We start from the raw sequence: 18,690 nt of genomic DNA, 5'->3' as shown, positions 1-18,690 counted from the left end.
TGTCTGTTGAAAAATCCATCCAGTAGAATGTTTTCTTATCCAGGTCAAGCACTTTTACCCCACCCTCATAGTATGAGTAACAAAATAATATTTGACTACACAAGATAAAGACTGAAGAATATTTGTGAAGGATAGTAGATAGAAAAGCACAGTGGGAAATTGATAATTACATCAAACTTTTAAATTATTGATGGCAAAAGATATTATTTTAATTATTGGTGGAAAAAGAATAAAGAGATAAATAGAATATTTGTGTGAATTGCATGTTATGATTTCTTAGATTTATAATAAAAAAGTGTTTTGTTGAAATATTAAAATTGTAATTAATTCATCTTAATTAATTAAAAAGTTCTTGTGTTAGTATATTGACATTGGTTGTTATTATATTTTTTAAGCTACTGTTTATATTCATGCATCAAGAAAGTTAAATATTAATTGAAAAACTTGTGAAGATAAAATTAAATGGTGTATTGTACAAACAACTAGTAGTTTAATATTGAAAAATAGATAGTTTTGAGTTTAGCTTGGAATATTTGCTAAATTTTATTATTTTTTTCACATTTTGTTGAAGCAGTTTTAAGTGGTTTTAAGCAGCTTTAAAACTATCTATGAAAAATAGTAGATGGCTGCTACTTTGGTTTGTGTTATAGCCCAAGGTTTTTTACACTAAAATTTTGTTTTCTAATGTCCTTTAAAATTATGTATGACAACCAGAGATATGCTCCAGGAATTCCTTCAAGAATATTCTTTGCAAGAAACTAATTTATAGGGAATATTCCCTAAAAAACAAAATTTCAGAAAACATTAGTAATTTTTTTAGCCCAGACATGCATTGATGTTTATTTAAATAAATTTATTTAAGCTGTAAATATGTCTTTCAGTTATGTTATTAAGGTTCTATTTTTCCCACACAAAGAGTATGACCCTGACCATCTAGCCTGTCTAGACGAATGAATAAAAAAGATGATTTTTTATCACAATATCACAATTTATATTTTTATGACAATAAAAAGTGAAAATGTACTTACATTGAAAATAGGGTATTTTGAGCCATTCATAAAACAATTGTAACCTATGCAGGGATCATCCTGTTAAGTATGTATGTAAATGAGTTAGTATTTGAAGCCTCCGTCGCCAGTGTTAACCCCAATCATCGTACTAGTTAAACAGTATTGGTAATTAATGCATTAATTACCAGTATACCCATTTGTCTGTATACCCACACCAGTTCAATCATTCATTCATTATTTCATACATTTTCATCAATAAATTGAGCTGCTCCCAAAAAGGAACAGCACTTATCAAAATGCGGTGTCAGTTCCTTCGGTGGTTGGCACTGCCTCGTACCGTATTAACTTGGATGGTTAACTTTAAGTTTAATTAATTTTCGTGTAAATCATTATGTCATTAAATTTGCTGCCAACAGTTTCTTTGCAATTTTTTGATGCTGGTTTAAAAATGGGAAGAAAAAGAAACTCTGTATAGGAATACTTCAAAACGATAGTAAAGAACAAAAAGGGAGGTGTATGTAAGCAGGTAAGAACTTCATATATCATTATTAATGATTAATTTTACCCAACAATGTAGAGAAAGGCACAGTAATAGTGTTTTTCCTAAATTTTTAGTAGAAGTAAGTTGGTCATATTCCATAAAGGTTAATTCTTAAAGAATATGGTTTAAATGTTTTATTTGTTAGAATAACAGTTAGAACTAGATTCTATAAACTTTATTAAAATAATTATCAGCAATAAAATAGTTAATCATGTTATAATAGTAAATATTAAGTTATTGATGTGTACTATTTGACTATTTTATTAATACTAAATTTATATATGCATTTTTCTCATCTGTTATATGATGTTGCTAACATTAACAAACATAAATTTACCAAATACTACATATGATTAATTTATTACTTATTCAACTGTATTTACATTAAAATGCTAAATTATTTTGGCATCTTTAAGGTACTATGGGCAGATTTATCTCCAGAAGAATGCTTTGACACTCACTGTATAATGTTTTACTCAATCTGTTGAGGTGCAAAATTTCCCTATCCTCTATTCACTCATGACATGGATCTGCTGCATCCATCTTCAGTTATTTTAACTCAAATGGGGAAAGTCAACTGGTTAGTGCTAATTCCATATGTATTCTTATCCATTTTAATTTATAGATATAATATTATAATAGATAGGGAAGCTAATATTTTTGCTAATGTTGCAAGGTTTTTAGAGGGGTACTGATTAATATCATTTGTTGTGAATGTAACAAACTCTAGGATACAGTTTACTAATGTAAATTTATTTTTTTTCAGGTGAAAGCAAATACTATGATGGCACAAACTATCTATGTTACCAGAGAACCATTAGGGATTTTAACTCCATTAGGGACGAGCTATGGAAGGAATTTTTTCAATATTTTGAGGTCTTCACTCACAACAGCAACAAAGAAGTTCCTATATAGTATGCCTCTTAGATATGGAGTACAATCATACGATGATTGATGTTCGGAATTTCATAGATACTCTGAAGATTTGCATCTTCAGTGCAGTGGTTGGAGCAACATTTGTAATGAAGGTATTTTCGGTGTCATGATCTCCATATCAGTACGTCCAAAGCTAAGTTTGTGAATACAGAAGAAACGGGCATTACTTCATCTACACCTCACTTCTCAAATTCAAGATGTTCTAGACAAGTATGGAATCCATAAATGTTTGCTACTGATGGGAGATAATGTCAGAAATTTACAGAAAGTTTGAAATTGTACACGAGGACAGCGTACAGCATATTATCATGCTTCTTAGTTGCCTTGACCATATGCTACATCTAACTAGTGAGGACATCCTTTCCACTACAACAACGTTCACTTCAATTAAACGTGCAATTAATATTGCTAGCACAATAAAAAGTAAGCCTCAGTACCACTTTTGAAAACTAACAAAAGCCACATATTAAAGATTTCCTGGTAAAACTTGTCAAATTTAAATTGTCTAGAAAGTTTATACTTCAATTAAAACTGCTTGCTTGCACCAACTGCCTGTGAAGAAAGACATTGAGGACCTATTTAAACACCATAAAAAGATAAAAACTATTGTTTTAGATGATGAGAGCTGGGTTCTTGTAGAAAAAATTATTTCATTGTTAAAACCAAAGAGCAATGCAAATTTTGTTCTGGAAAGCGACTGATACTTAATTCACAATATCTGTTGTATTGTAAAGAATTTAGAATAAGATTTTATTGGTTTTTTTTACTAAACAGCTTCCTCTTGTGTGTGGAATAAAACAATAACTAACAGAATAAAGTTAACAAACAGAATGAAGTTCATTGACCAAATAGCCCAAAAAATTATCGTTAATGTGAAATCTGTTATGGTGGTATTAGCAGGATACATGAGCAAGAAAGATAATATTCAAACTAAAAATTTCCTGTGGAGGTCAATAGAAAGCATGGCCCCATTAGTGGTGGGTAGGACTAATGTGTGGTACTGACCTAACTAAAATAGTTAGTAACATTTAATCGGCTCCAGTAACATCATTGGTGACTGAGAGGAACTAAAGTCATTTCAGTTTTATCCACAATAAAAAAAGAAGCTGTCTTAACAGTGAAAAGGGCTTGTTATACGTTTATAGGCTACAATTATCTTCAGAAAGATCCCCTTTGTATTTTTTGAGGGGACTTGCCACTATATAGCAATAGGCATCTTCTCAAAAAAGTGAAGAGGAAGGAAATGAAAAGGATAATGATGAAGAAGCCATAGAAAGTATTGGTAGTGTAAAGTGAATTTTGTAATTAATTTTGTAATATTTTAGTAATTATAATAATAAAGCAATTTGTACGTCTGTTATATAAAACCTGGTTGCATTATATTTAGGCTAGTACAAAAATGCCCTTTATGACTCCGCAGCAGGCTATACATTTGTATCTATATTTTATCAGAGGGTATTGTTAGAGGAAAGGAGAGGGTGTGAAGAATAAATTCCCACTAAAACTAATTAATTTCCAAAATTCCTGGAAATATTCCCTTCAATTCCTGGGAATTTACCCATCACTGGTCACAACCTTTTCCTTTCCATTTAAATTTTTTGAATTGTCTATCTCTCCTCCAGGTGAGTTAGTCTCACACTGCTAAAAAAGATCTTTCAGAGGTGACAGTATTTGCTAAATTTTATTCTTCTATTCTTAGTGGCTGAAAAGTTATTTAAGGATTGCTGTACTTTGTAAAACTTGTGTTAACTAACTGCTGTTTTATATATATATATATATATATATATATATACACATGTGATGTGTAAATAAAGTAATGAAACTGGCTCAGAAAAACTTTTTATTTACAATCCAATTATATATGGACTCTATCACCTTCAAAATAGTTTCCTTGGGAAGCCACACAATGCTTCAAATGGTTTTCCCACTCTTCATAGCAGTGTTAGAACTCCGAAACCAGAATATCCTTCAGATGGTCAGTTACATTTTTTAAAATGTTTTCTACTGTTCCAATATGGTGTCCTTTTAAAGTCGCAGGGACTCAAGTAAGGTGAATAAGATGGTTGAGGAACTACATGAATGTTTTTTTTTGCTAAAACCTCATTAATGGAGAGTGTAGTGTAACAAGGTGAATTGTTATGATGTATTTATTCAGTTGTCTTTGACGGCTGGTCTAACACGGACAACTCTTTTCCACAGTCTTTCAAGAATTTTTCAGTAAACATATTGATTTACAGTCTGTCCTGTTGGCTAAAACCCCTTATGGACAATGTCGTTACTATTGAAGAAACAAATTAGCATGGTTTAAATTTTTTGATTTGTTCATTTTTGGTTTTTTGGGACATGGTGAGTTTGAAGTTGGCATTTTGTTTCTGAGTCATACTCAAATATGTATCAAGATATGCTTCAGGATATATAACCAGTAATAATTTTTTTTTAGAAAATCATGATCAGTTTCAATTTGCTCTAGAAGATTGTAGTACACTTCCACCCTGTTGTTTTTCTGTTCAACAGTAGTTTTTTTGGGACCAATTTTGCACAAATTTCTTTCATGTCCAATTTGTTTGTCAAAATTTGATGGAATATGGTATGGTTCAAATTCAATTGTTGTGCAATCATTCTGGCAATTAATTGCCGGTCGTACTGAATCAAGGCTTTGATTTGCTCAACATTGTTGTCACTTTTTGACGTTATCTGTCTTCCAGAGTGTGAATCGTTTGCAACTGATTCCTGGCCATCTGAAAATGCTTTAAACTACCTAAAATCTTGGGCTCGTGACAAAGTGTCATCTCCATATGCCCTTTTCAATTTTTAAAAAGTTTCAGTGGCATTCTTACCCAGTTTAACACGAAACTTGATTGCACAACATTGCTCATAACACTGCCCGACAAAAAATTTTTTGAAGTTATACTTCCGTTGGTGCATTAGGAGAAACTGATCTGAGTGTATTTTCAGCAAGTTATACAGAAGTAGCGCATGCCGATGTATCACACCATGAAGATTTGCGCAGACCCAAGTGAATCAGTTTGCATTTATCCACTGTAGTGTTTAATTCAGTCAGTTGTTTAATGCAATTAAGTGATTAGCACGTGTTGTAAGCATAACAAATATTGAATCGTAATAAATATGTATTTATATACACGGATTTCTGAAGAATGATACTGTGAATATTGTTGTTCACATTCATAAAACTTTATATTGCAGCATATATTCTTTTTTTGTGTATCAAGATTTGAGGTTATATTTATGTAAGTATTATTTTTTATGAATAAAATCATATTTTTTAATGACAGAAAATAGCACACATCAGATAAATTCTTGATTTTGCATGAATAATTTTAAATTTACCAAAAACAACATTTTTTATAAAATACACAATTATAAAATAAAACTATTTGTATCATATTTCTCATATCATAAGCTGCTGATAACCCTTGTGCCTATTCAATCATCATCCGAAGAATTAATGAAACTAAACTGATTGAAATATATTCTATGAACTTTGTTTTGTATGTCAACAAATACTTCGGTAGTTTTTAAAACTATATAATAAATATTACCTAATTTAAGTTTTATTTATTCAAATTTCATGGTATTTAATATCGTCTATCGATCGTTAGACTCAGTTCAAATGTGTTTGAATGTGTAAAAAAAATTCTTTTTTTATTCATGCCAAAGAAGTATAACGTCTTACATGTGTTCCTAAGTGAGTTTTTTTTTAATGTTTCCTTCACTTAATGAATCAAATTTTAGTAATTTTGGGTTGAGAAAAACGAATATGACAAAGAAAACTTTTTATTAGCTCTAGTTTTTGTGATATACAGTAGGTGGAAGTATTTTATTTTAATGGAATAAGAGAAAACTATACATTTTAATTACATATACCAACAATATAGGAAGTCCATTTGACATTCTTTTAATTCCTCCAATTCTTACAATATAACTATTGTAAGAATTGGTTACAATAGTTATATTGTAAGAATTGGTGGAGGAATACATGACAGTTGGTTGAATCTGAAGAGAATCATATGGTGGCTTCATGAGATCGTTATCTTTTGGCTTCCCTCTTGTAAGTTAATTCCAGAGCATCCCTACACACAGACCAGCAGTAATCCGCAAGCATTGCTTCATTCCAACAGCCCTGATATCTTTATTCCATTACAGAAATATTCTGATGGAATCTTTCTCAGTGTTCACTGACAATTCCACAACTAGGAGGGAAAAAGTCCAGGTGTGAGTGGAGAAAATGAATTTTAAGGTCTTGTTGCATCCAAGTTGATGGAATTTTTGCAGAAGTACTGTCACCAACTGACTGTAGTTTTCATCTCTTTTGTTGCCTAATTCGTGAATGACACACTCTAAGACTTCCCAAGCTGCCTTTTCTCTCTGCTCCAAAATTTGATCAAATGCAGGATCCTTAACAAGTTGTCAAATTTGTCGGCCAACAAAAATAGCTTCCTTAACTTTTGCATCACTTAATGTAGGAAATTCGTCTCTTAAGTACTTAAAGGCCTGTCCTTCTCGGTTCATACTTAAGACAAAACTTTTCATCAAACCTATATGAAGGGGTAGAAGAAGAACATCTTTTGGGCTCAGAAGAGGCTTGGCAACGATATTTTTCTCACCAGAGTTAAGATTTCTTGCAGGCCAGTCTGTTTGAATATAATGTGATTCTCTATCCCTACTGCTCCACCTACATAAAAGGCAGCAGTATTTAGTTTGCCCCAGTTGCATTCCTAAGAGTATAGTGATGACTTTTAGATCGCCACAGATTTTCCACTTGTATTCAGCATATTTGATTGAGTCTTGGAGGATTGCCATGTTTGCATAAGTCATCTTCATGTGAACTGCGTGACCAACAGGAATAGATGGAAGACAGTTGCCATTTTGATGTAATACAGCTTTCAAACTAAGCTTAGAGGAGTCTATGAATAGCCTCCAATTAGCTGGATCATGATTCAAATTAAAACTTTTCATCAAGCCATTAACATCGCTGCAAACAAGATTGTTTTTCTTCTCAAAAAAAAAAAAAGAAAGCAGATCTCTATGACCATGTCTGTACTGTGAGACCCAGACATCACGTTGGAGAAGATTCCATTGCTTCTTGACCCTAGAAGTTCTGCCTTCTTCGACAAATCAAGGTCTCGAATGAGATCACTCAATTCCGCTTGAATCAGTCTGTGTGGTTTATCATCTTTTTTGTCAAAGTCAGAGTCATGGGATGTGGAAGGCTTGTTGGGTTCTTCTTCTTCCAGACTGTCTTCATTTTCTACTTCAAGCTCATAATTTTGGGGTGGAGTAGGAACTGGTAAACTATCTGAATGTAGAATAGGTTGAATAGCAGATGGAAGATTATGGTATTGAATTGTTCCTCTTTTCCTCAGGCAAGCAGAAATAGTTATCTGTATGGTTTGTAGGCTCCCACCATATAATAGGCACAGCAAAAGTCATAGATCGTTTTGTATTTTTCAGCCATTCTCGTAGTATAACTGAACAAGATTTGCAACATATATGCGGAGCCCATGGCTTATCCTATTACCCCTACCTTCATACCAAAATAATGCTGATAGGCAGTCTTCGCAAGAGGCATCAGATTGCGTTTCTGTGACGAGAATGTTATTTCACCACAAATGTAACAAAAATTATTCACTGAATTTACACAGTTTCATGGCATTTTGATTTAACAAATTTTTCACTTCAAAGCATTTGAAATTACTTTACTAATTACAACACAAACAATATGAAAGTCACAGTCACAGGAACAGTAATAATGTTGGTAACCTAGAAACAGCTGGAGAACGTTGTGTTTTGTCATTTAACAGATGTGACAACTCAAAAAACAAAATTACCCCCAAACAAAAATGTAGATCGGGTAAAAAATGGCATATCGTTGTATCTCCAAAGCAAGAACTAATTGGTTATTTTTATGGTGATTTTTGAATTCAGCAGATGGAAATACATAAGAATAAGCCATTTTTGAGCCCAAATCATTTTCATTGTTGGGCAGTGTAATTAGTATCACTCATTTTTGTAATGCACAACAAAAACTCGTTTAACTAAAAGTTTGTTTATGTCTCATGTGGCAACAATAGACTAAAAATATTAATACCTAATATAAATCAGCTGTTCATATAATCATATGTTTACATGTTGCCACTTTGGCTGCCAAAAAAAACTAGTTCATTACTTTACAGACCTTGTGTGTGTGTGTGTATATATAAATATATATTTGTAAAACCCAAAAAATAACTAACCACCAAAACAGTAATAGAAAAACCCAAAACAACTAATACCAACAGTATTCCTGAACATTGTTATGTATTACATATGTAATGGAATTAAAAATTATTTTTTCTTGAACAAAACAGAAAAACAGTTACTAAAGTTTTCAAATAAATAGAACGTTAAGATAGTTTGTTTCATAACAAAACTGATGTAATTTATTAACTGTAAAAAAAAAATTACCAATTTTTTTCTTTTGTTACGTTACGTTCACCAATTATATTAGTTTTATTATCACAGAAAGTAAAATCATAACTATTTTATTTATGCTGTAATTAAATTCTATATATTTCTTAAGTTGTTAAAATTATTTTATTTCCATTTTTGTAATTGATGTTTTAGGGCGAGGAAAGCCAGGTTGGGGCAGAGAATCTACAAGGCCACCTTGGTGGCCTAAAGAACTACCATGGGCTAATGTTCGTATGGATGCTAGGCCAGAAGAAGAAAAGCAGAAGGTAAAGAATTTATCTCACTTTTAATTAACTTATTTTTCAATTTTTTGAAATGTAAAATATTTTGTGGAATATGACAACCATGTTTAGTAGAATCATTTGTTTGATTTTTTCTTTTTTACAACCTGAACTTTTGTTAGTTAAAACATTTGATTAAAAGTAAAATGTAGCATTCCCCACAGTACAGAATCTAATAATATTTCTTAGCTTATTATTACTTTTCATTTGTACATCAAAAGTGCTTTTGAGGATTTTCCCTCATCATCAGTTGATCAAAAATTAAAAACTTTATCATTATGTATTAAAAATGAAAATTATCACATACATAGCGCAAAATATGCAGAAAAAAATTGAAATGAAATATTAAAAATTCTTAATAATATCAAATTTTTTTTTAATTTTAAAAATTTCCTATACATGCCTGTGGCCAGACAGTACTGTATATAGTGGCTGGCCACAGGCATGTATAGGAAATAAAAAAAAAAAATTGTTATTAAAAATGTTTAATTTTTAGTATTTAATTTTTTACCGAATATTTTACAATATTCACAGTTGTCTGAAAAGTTCCTGAACTAAATTAAATAAAAATTTAAAGATTAATGAATTTACTCATATCATCCCTCTACGTAGAACCCTTCACTAGTTATACACTTGTTTCAGTGCCGGTAAAACCCGTCAAACACTCTGGAGAATCACTTTGTGGGATTGCCTTCAACTGCTTGGTGCGAGCCCTTTGGATGGCTGGAATGTCATTGAAAAAGCGGCCTTTCATCTTCAACTTGAGTTTCGGGGACAAAAAATAGTCTGCTAGACCCAAGTTGGGTGGAATAAGACAGTAATTTGATTTTCAGCGTAATAATATGTTAAAACTGTTACCATGTGTGCCAAGGCATTGTCGTGGAAGAGAGTCCAGTTGCCTGGATCCCAGTACTCAGGCTGGATTCAACGAATGAGACGCATCAGGTGCTTCATTACTCCAAATAGAATTTATAATTCACAGTTGGGACAGTTAGACCAGTTATATCCGATGTTTTCGTGTTAGACCCCTTTTGCAGTGTTTTCGTTGTGAACAACTGTTGACAGCCTCCTGCTTTGTTTGTTATTATCTAACGACTATCTACCATCTCTAAACCGCTTCCATCACGTGTATGTTGTAGTACAAGATGCGGCTTCATCACTGAATGCTTGTTGTATCATAGAATATGTTTCAACAGAAGGTTTTGTGTCGGAACACAAAATTTTATTGTGCTTCTCTGTTCCATGTCACAAACCTCCGTTAAAGCCACTACTGGCAAGGAACAGAGGGGTTGGTGTAGCGACCAGACATGCTACGTGGTGGGATCTTCTCCCCTCGGGGAGGAATCGAGATGTTCCATGTCAAGAGCTTACACAAGGTCACATGAACCCAATGTATGTGGGCAAATATAACTCAAGACTAGAGTGACAAAATATGATGAAATTTTGTACACACACTCATCAGACATTGTACTACATAGTTCCTTGATTGTCCGAAAGAGACGCTACTTTTATAGACTACAGAAATTTAGTTGGGAATCTTTCAGATGTACTGTTTGTATGCGATAATTTTAATTTTTAATATGTAATTATAAAGTTTTTAATTTTTGATCAACTGATGAGGAAGAATCTTCGAAAGTGCTTTTGATGTACAAATGAAGAAGTACTAATAAGGTAAAAAATATTATTAGTTTCTGTACTGTGGTGGATTGGTGAATTTTACTTTAGTCCTTAATATAATTAGTATAGATGAAGATATGGACAACAATAAAGGAAGTGATTTTACTAAATTAAATATATATGTATATTAGTTTTACTCAATAATATCTTGTTAAACATTGTTAGGCTTATAGAAAATAAAAAAAAATACCATATATTTACATAATACCTTAACAAGGTTCGCAATATATACAATAAAAAAAAAAACAAACACACACAATACAGTAAATACTGTAACACACAATTTAAATAATAACAATCATATTTTTTATTTGATTGTAAGTTATGTTACATCATTGTCAAAATGATACTACTACTACTACTAAATATAATATGATACTACTACTAAATGACTTTTACTTACATAGTCAGGATCAGAAAAAGCAGTGGATATTTAATCATGATACCCTCCTCCAAAATACGTATTAGTTCCATATAATTTATTTATTAAATATTCTTTTAGGATCGAAAACAGACCCACTAACATATGGGTCTCATAGATTTCTGAGCTAATTAATTCATATGAATGTTACTCCTTCCGATATTATAATTATGTATTTCATTGTTGTAAGTATATTTCCCTATATCTCTTTTATGTGCAGAATTACTTTGTAAATATATAAAGAATACAAGAATAGTTTTTGTTCACGTAAAATTTCGTGTGAAATGATTGCAAATAATTGAAATGATTCCCCCCAAATGATTGCAAATAATTTAAACTTAAATTACCCTTATAAATTTTTCTTTTTTGTAGAATAAATAATCTCCTCTCCTTAAATAAGCACCTCTCCAAATCTTCATTCCGTATGCAAAGTGTGAAACATACTGTTCCAAAGTAGAACATTTCTAAAATCTCAGTTTTGCAAAAATTATTTATCTGTTTTGGCAAATAAATATCTACTTATTTTTTTTGCATAAAAATCAATATTTTTGTCCCCAAACTAACTTTTTGTCCAATACCAAGAAATCCATGCTCATCTGTTTCATTAATACACATTTATTTTAATTTTAGTTTCAGGCTGCTCTTGATTGTTTCTGAATTAAAATTAATATAACATGTCTTGGCCAGGTTAGAGTTAAAATTTAATTTTCAAAATATTTTACATTCAGATCAGTATTTAAGTTATAAATAATCTGTAAGCCACTAACATTTTTATAATATAATATTAGGGATGTGTTATTTATATTATAGTCTTCATGTTTGCAGCCGCTGGCAAATCATTTGTATACAGAATGTACAGCAAGGGACCCAAAATAGATCCCTACAGAACACCTTTACCCATACCCCCCACCCTATTGCGACTAATATTTATTTTATGAGTTATTCCTTCTATATTGTATTTCTGTACATTGTTGTAGGTTTTATAAATAGAATGAGATTAAATCAAAGGCAACAATTCCTCTGATACCACAATTATGTAATTTCTCAAGCAATTTATAATGACAACACTGTCAAAGAATTTTGATAAATTTATCATAACACACAAAACCTTTTTATTCTATTTATTGAATCATTACTTCATGTGTATAATCAGCAGTGGCAGTTAAAGTCGAAAGACTTTCCCGAAACCACACTGAGACCCACTGAGAATATTATTAACTTCCACAAAGTGACAAATTCTGTTTGCCTTTTTCTAATATTTTACTAAATATTGAAATGCTTTTTTTTACTAAGTAAAGAAGGTGTTTAATCAATTCATCTTGCCATATTTAATGACTTTTACAGGTATACCACCATCCCACCCATTTCATTTTTTTATTTTTAGGCCCATACTAATTTTATTTATTTCATCAGCAGTTACTAATTGTTCAGGTACAGAATTTTGATATTTTACAGTACTTTTTTTCCATCCATTGGAATTAGTGACCCATTGGTATTTATTAGTGACCCAATTTTTGTTGAGTTTAGATAATGGTTACGAAATAATATATTTTATATTCTGATTCTATAAATCCTTTGCCATAATTTAAAACTATGTTTTATTTATTGTCTTGTTTTAGTTTCTCATTTAATTTTTTAGCTCTTAATTCTTGAATCACTATATTGCTTTATATAATTTATATTTAGAATTAAAAATTTCATTGCTGTATTTTCTATAAAAACTGTACCAATCTTCTGCTTAATTTTCGATGTTTAATATATGCATGCTGGAATAATAAGAGTTTTATAGTTGGAACATAATTTTAGCAGTTTTAGTGAAATCAGCAGCAGCAGTTATAGTTGAAAGGATTTCCCGAAACCATGCTGAGAACCACTGAGAATATTATTAACTTTCACAAAGCAAACTAGAATTTTTGCTTAAAGTAACATTTTTTTGTTCATATTTGTTACAAATTTTCACTTTTCCTATTTTGTTTAAGTACGAACCATGTCGTGTACAGCAATAATTCATTCTTATATTTCCTACTTTATCATAGACACATTTTTAAATGCTTATGCAAAGAACGCTATATTTGTATTAATCCTTTTAACTTCAGGATTTAACACAGGAATTCTTGATTAAGTTACTTCTATGTGACGCATTTATTACAAGTGTATTTATATATGCTAGTGTACATTAAGTTTTCTACCTTTTCATTAAGGTTTTTTCCAGTTTTCTCACCATCATTACATGCAATTTCATTTTTCTCAACACATATAAAATTGTTTTTCCCTGCATCCAGATGTATCATTTTGATATTTTTTTAAGGCAGTCACTAGGAGCACAAGGATAAACAAGAGCCTGTATCTATTCCATTGCTATCCAATATCATTGACCTACATCTAGTTTGGTGGCCCCCAATTATTTTACCCAAAAGGTCGTTATCCTTTTGTCCATTGATATTTCCAATCTCTTCAATTTTCCCTTTTTTCTTACTCATTTACTTACTTTCTATATGGAACCCAAGTAAATATTATTGATGTTTTGTTTGCATTGTGTGATGATGGTATCTAGGCCATTGAGAATGCTGAATTTATTTTCTGTAGTAATAAAATTTTGCTAATAAAAACCTTTAAATACATATACGATTTTTTCTTACCTTTTGCTTCTTCATATGTTAATGAATCCTCTTCAGATTCACTAAAAGAAATTAAATTATCTGCAGTCCTCGCTAGCATTATAACTAGTGATAGATAATCTTTATAGTAAGATTTGATTATAAATTAATTGTAAAACTGTAGTAATTGCTGTAATTAAAAAATTAGTATATATTAAACAGTGATCTGTTAGTTTCTCACAATGAAAAAACAATGCAAGTTCATAATGCATCATAATTACAGGGTTTGGCAGAATGATGAACAGGGTCTGGATGAATGAGGAACATAAAGGAAATGTATTCATTGTATTTACAAAGTTTTAATGTATCAAATTAACAAGCAATTTATACAATTTTACATATAATTCCATATTTTACTTGAAAATTATGCTTTCAACATGTTTCCCATTTTTCCTTGCGCACTCGTTAAATCCCTTTTTGAAATTTTTCATCACTCGTGGAACTGCTGCAATTTCATGTTGAATGTCTTCCTTGAGTTCTGCAATTGAATGTGGTTGACTACAGTAGATTTTATCTTTAAGATAGCCCTAAAGGAAAAAGTCACAAATGGCCAGGTCAGGTGAACTGGCCAGGGAATATCGCCATGTTGAGAAATCAGACATCCTGAAAAAGTTTCTCAAAGAACATCCATGGAAACTTACTGTATGGGCAGTGGCATTATCTTGGAACCAAATTCTGTCACCAAGCTTGTTCAGCTCTAGTAGCAAAAATTTGTGCAACATCTTATAGGGATGGAACTGAAGGTTGTGGAAAATATTTCTTACACTTCAATCAAAAATACTTAATGCAGCAGCATGCCTTGCTGCCGAACGTTATAGAAACTGTGTTACGGTAACCTTACAGCATCAACGTTTTTGGGCGTTCTCACTCTGCATTTTCATCCACTTACAGCATCAGTGTTTCTGACCTTTCTCACACTGTTTCCGTCTGGTTGATTTTATTTTTAAACCAGACGCTGTGTTTGAAAAGTTTTTTATGTACTAAAATATTGTATTCCTACTGGGACAGACGTGTTTTGATTTAAATTAAAATGTCTTCGAAATAAACGCTGTGTAGTGATAAGGGAATCATTATTTTTAAGATAGGCTTCAATCAAAAACACACAATGTTTACCCAACTAACTCATGATGGCAACTAAAATGGTACAATTAATGCTAGGCGAGACCAGTGTCTCACCTTCTCAATGACAGTTATGCCAACATAACGATGACTATAAAATCGTCAGATCATTCTGCTGGACCTTGTATAATGAATGTTAACATTTAAAAATGATGATTTTTAATTGTACAGGGCTTTGACATCCCCTACCAGTTCTTAACTCTGTTTCCTGGTATTCAGTTTTCTTATTTTGATTGTTTTTGTACTCTTTATAAGCTGAAAAATTTCTCTTAGGTAATCAAATTTATATGTAGGAAACAAAGTCTGTGTTGTACGTAATAACTAACTATGTCTGTTTGTTGCCAGCCTCCGTGGCATGAGTGGTAGCATCTCGGCCTTTCATCTGGATGTCCCAGGTTTGAATCCCAGTCAGGCATGGTATTTTTCACATGCTCCAAAAATTGTCATTCTCTGAAGTAATACCTGAATGGTGATCCCAGAGGTTAAAAAAGAAAAAGAAAAAAGTCTGTTTGCTACATTATAAATCAAAGTGTGATTTATAATGTGATTTATTGTGTAGCACTAGTTCATTATTCTCAGAAACAATTATGTCATTTTGCTTGATAACTTGCATTTATTTTATTTTATGCTGTTCATTTTTTATTGCCTTTCTGTATTTTTAATTTTTGTCTATGAGTATGGATTTTACATTTGGTGTGTTTGTATTTACGTTATTTTTCATTATTAGTTCAAATTAGTTCAGTATGATTTACTTAAATGTTTTGGACATCAGTATTGAATACAGTGAATTAATATTTTCATTTTAAGGAAAATCAGTTTGAAATTAAGTCGCATATTAAAAGCGTAAATGATATATTATGTGGAGTTTTCATGAAAAACTAACCATGATGAATTACTAACAAATCAGACTTTGTGCTAGTTGAAATAAAATATTGAGATGCCATTAGAAGCTTTAGCATATGTATTTATTGTATTTTGTTCACTGAAATACAGTATATTTCTTATGAAAAAAAAATTCTTAGTTAATTTATTCACCACATAAAATTTTTATTTAGAGCAATAGTTTACATGAAATATGAAATTTCAGCCGTGAAAACAGAGTACATTATCTATATATACATATATAAGTTGCAAAATACAATTAACATATTATAATGAATTTTATGTCTGTTTAATGATCTGTCCATGTAAGACTAAATTCTTTCAGAATTATTCTATTTAAATGTGGCAATCATTCATACTGTTGTAATATTTTTCAATTATTTTTTTTTTAAAGAATCTTTTTAAGTTTAGTGTTTTCAAATTTAAATATCTTTCATTTAACATAAAAATTTTTTCATGCTAACATAAAATAAAATATAATAAAATAAAATAGAGTATGTTCTTGTAGTTTGGTGTCATGCAAAGAATTTATTACATTTTTATTCTTATTTAATAATTATGGGTAAATTTGTTATTTTAATAAAATGCATGATCTTAAAAATAAAATAAATTTTAAATTCATATAATGATGGCCCTAACCTGTTATGATTCGTTATAGCCAACTTTACTACAACTATACATTTATATTTGTGTATTTAATATGCATTTGAATGTAATTATTACATATTGCATATATATATATATATATATATATATATATTATGTATTTAAAACAATTTTTTTAAAGAATAAATTCCTTGTTTGTCCTCCCAAAGTTATCCAATACCTAATTGTAGATTCAGAGTATACATAATATGCCAGTTTTATTTTGTATAAGTTATATTTGGTGAAATGTGCATTGCAAATATAAAACTATTTATATTCTTTGTTAATACATCAGTATGATTAGACAATTATAAATGTCCATTTAAATGGTGTCCCAAGAAACTTTTGCACTATTAACATCTACTTTAAACCTATTCTGACTGATTGAAACAGTCTGTTGATAGTTTATTTTGAAAATGTGAACAAAGTTTGTCAAAATCTATCATAATTGAATTATCCACTGTATGCATTTTTTAAAAATGTTGTTTTATTAATCTACTTCTTATTCTTTTTATTTATTTATTTTTAACTGTATATCGTACTATGTCCTACGTGTTATTCTGTTTATGAAAATGTAGGTCTACAAATGAAATATTTCCAGTTATTTCTGGTTGATAACATCTGCAACAGTAATATCTCTATATCTGTTGCTGGAGGTATACTGTATTTTTTATGTAACTCCAGCAGAAGAAATTTAATGAAATTATGTCATGATGGCCTTAGTGTTGGCCCATCCTGACCAATCCAACATCTTAGAAAGTTTGATCAAGGTCAGCTTAGGCTATGACACTATTCTGTTGAAATATCACTTCAGTTTGACATTATTCTGAGGCACAGCAACTGGAAATACTTAACACTGTGTTAAGTATTAACTTAAATTGTTAAGTAATGGTACTTAACAATTGTAGTTTGATAATTGTGTACTGTGTTTTTTAATAATGATGTGATAAGTAATGATTTGTATGCATGTTGGATTATTTTTTTTAAATAGATTTTTCTTAACATAAGCATTACCATGTGCTTAAAATTGATTAAATTTGTTTGCTTAAATTGGAAATAATCTGTGAATGTACTAAATAAAACATACATTCACTTATATTCCATCAAGTTTTTTTTTGTCTGTTTACAGTAAATTATAAAAAAAATATTGCAATCTGTAAAGATTTATTTATTGGAGTTTTCTAAATGTAAATTATGAAGTTTTCAAAACATTGTTAAAATACCTATTATAGGTATTAACAATATGTTTGTTAACATTGTTAAAATACCTATTATTAGTGCTTTAAATCAACTGGAAATAAAACTATTATAAACCTCTAAGCTTTGTGTTTTGTATTATCATTAAAGGTATGGAATTAAAGTACTGAATATACTTCAATATTTATTGGTTAATATTTAGTTAATCTTAGGCACCTTAACATATTACCTATTAAATGTAGTTCATTAATGAATTTGAGATAGGTAATGTTGGGAATATGTAAAACAACTTGTTAGGGATGTAGGATGTAAGTGGTATACGGAAATGAAAGACTGGTCTAGATAGGGAATCTTGGAGAGCTGCATCAAACCAGTCACAAACTGGTTTGTGACTGGTTTGATGACAAAAACCCTATGAATTTGCTGTGAATTTCTTTTTTCTCCTGTTTTCATAAATATTATTCTTATTTTGAACTTCAGCACACAGAATTTTCAACATTTCTTTAGAGTAACATTTCAGAAGCTTCTATACTTGACCTTTTAGTTTCCTATGTCTAGGTGCTATTCCATGTAACAATTAGAAAAATAAATCCTTTGAATTTCTAAATTTATGTTTGATACTACAATTACTATCCATTTAATTACCACCATTTATATAATACCATGTTCTTTATGTATAGTTGTGTTGAGTATTTGTTAATCATGCAAAACATGACAAATGAATTGCTCTTGACTCCAGAGTAAATATGACCAGCATTGTTTCTATATTTTTTTCCGCCAGCGGTTGATCACTTTATGAGCACTCAAAGACACTTCTTATTTTGAATTCTATATACCACTCTTCAGTGCTTTT

The 18,690-nt window shown here is 30.5% G+C and overlaps 1 protein-coding gene across 9 annotated transcripts in view; it reads left to right on the top strand.

The window, feature by feature from the left end:
- ewg (DNA-binding protein Ewg) overlaps nt 1–18,690 on the top strand; it is a 91,225-nt gene that overhangs the window by 26,436 nt on the left and 46,099 nt on the right. For all 9 annotated transcript variants that reach the window (XM_075360604.1, XM_075360611.1, XM_075360608.1 and 6 more), the window contains exon 7: nt 9,112–9,224. In XM_075360604.1, the coding sequence (XP_075216719.1) occupies nt 9,112–9,224 (113 nt within the window). The remainder of the gene's footprint in view (nt 1–9,111; nt 9,225–18,690) is intronic.

This window comes from Lycorma delicatula, chromosome 3 (genome assembly GCF_047948215.1).
Source record: "Lycorma delicatula isolate Av1 chromosome 3, ASM4794821v1, whole genome shotgun sequence".
NCBI classification, from domain to species: Eukaryota; Metazoa; Arthropoda; class Insecta; order Hemiptera; family Fulgoridae; genus Lycorma; species Lycorma delicatula.
This window is presented reverse-complemented; position numbering and strand designations above follow the sequence as displayed.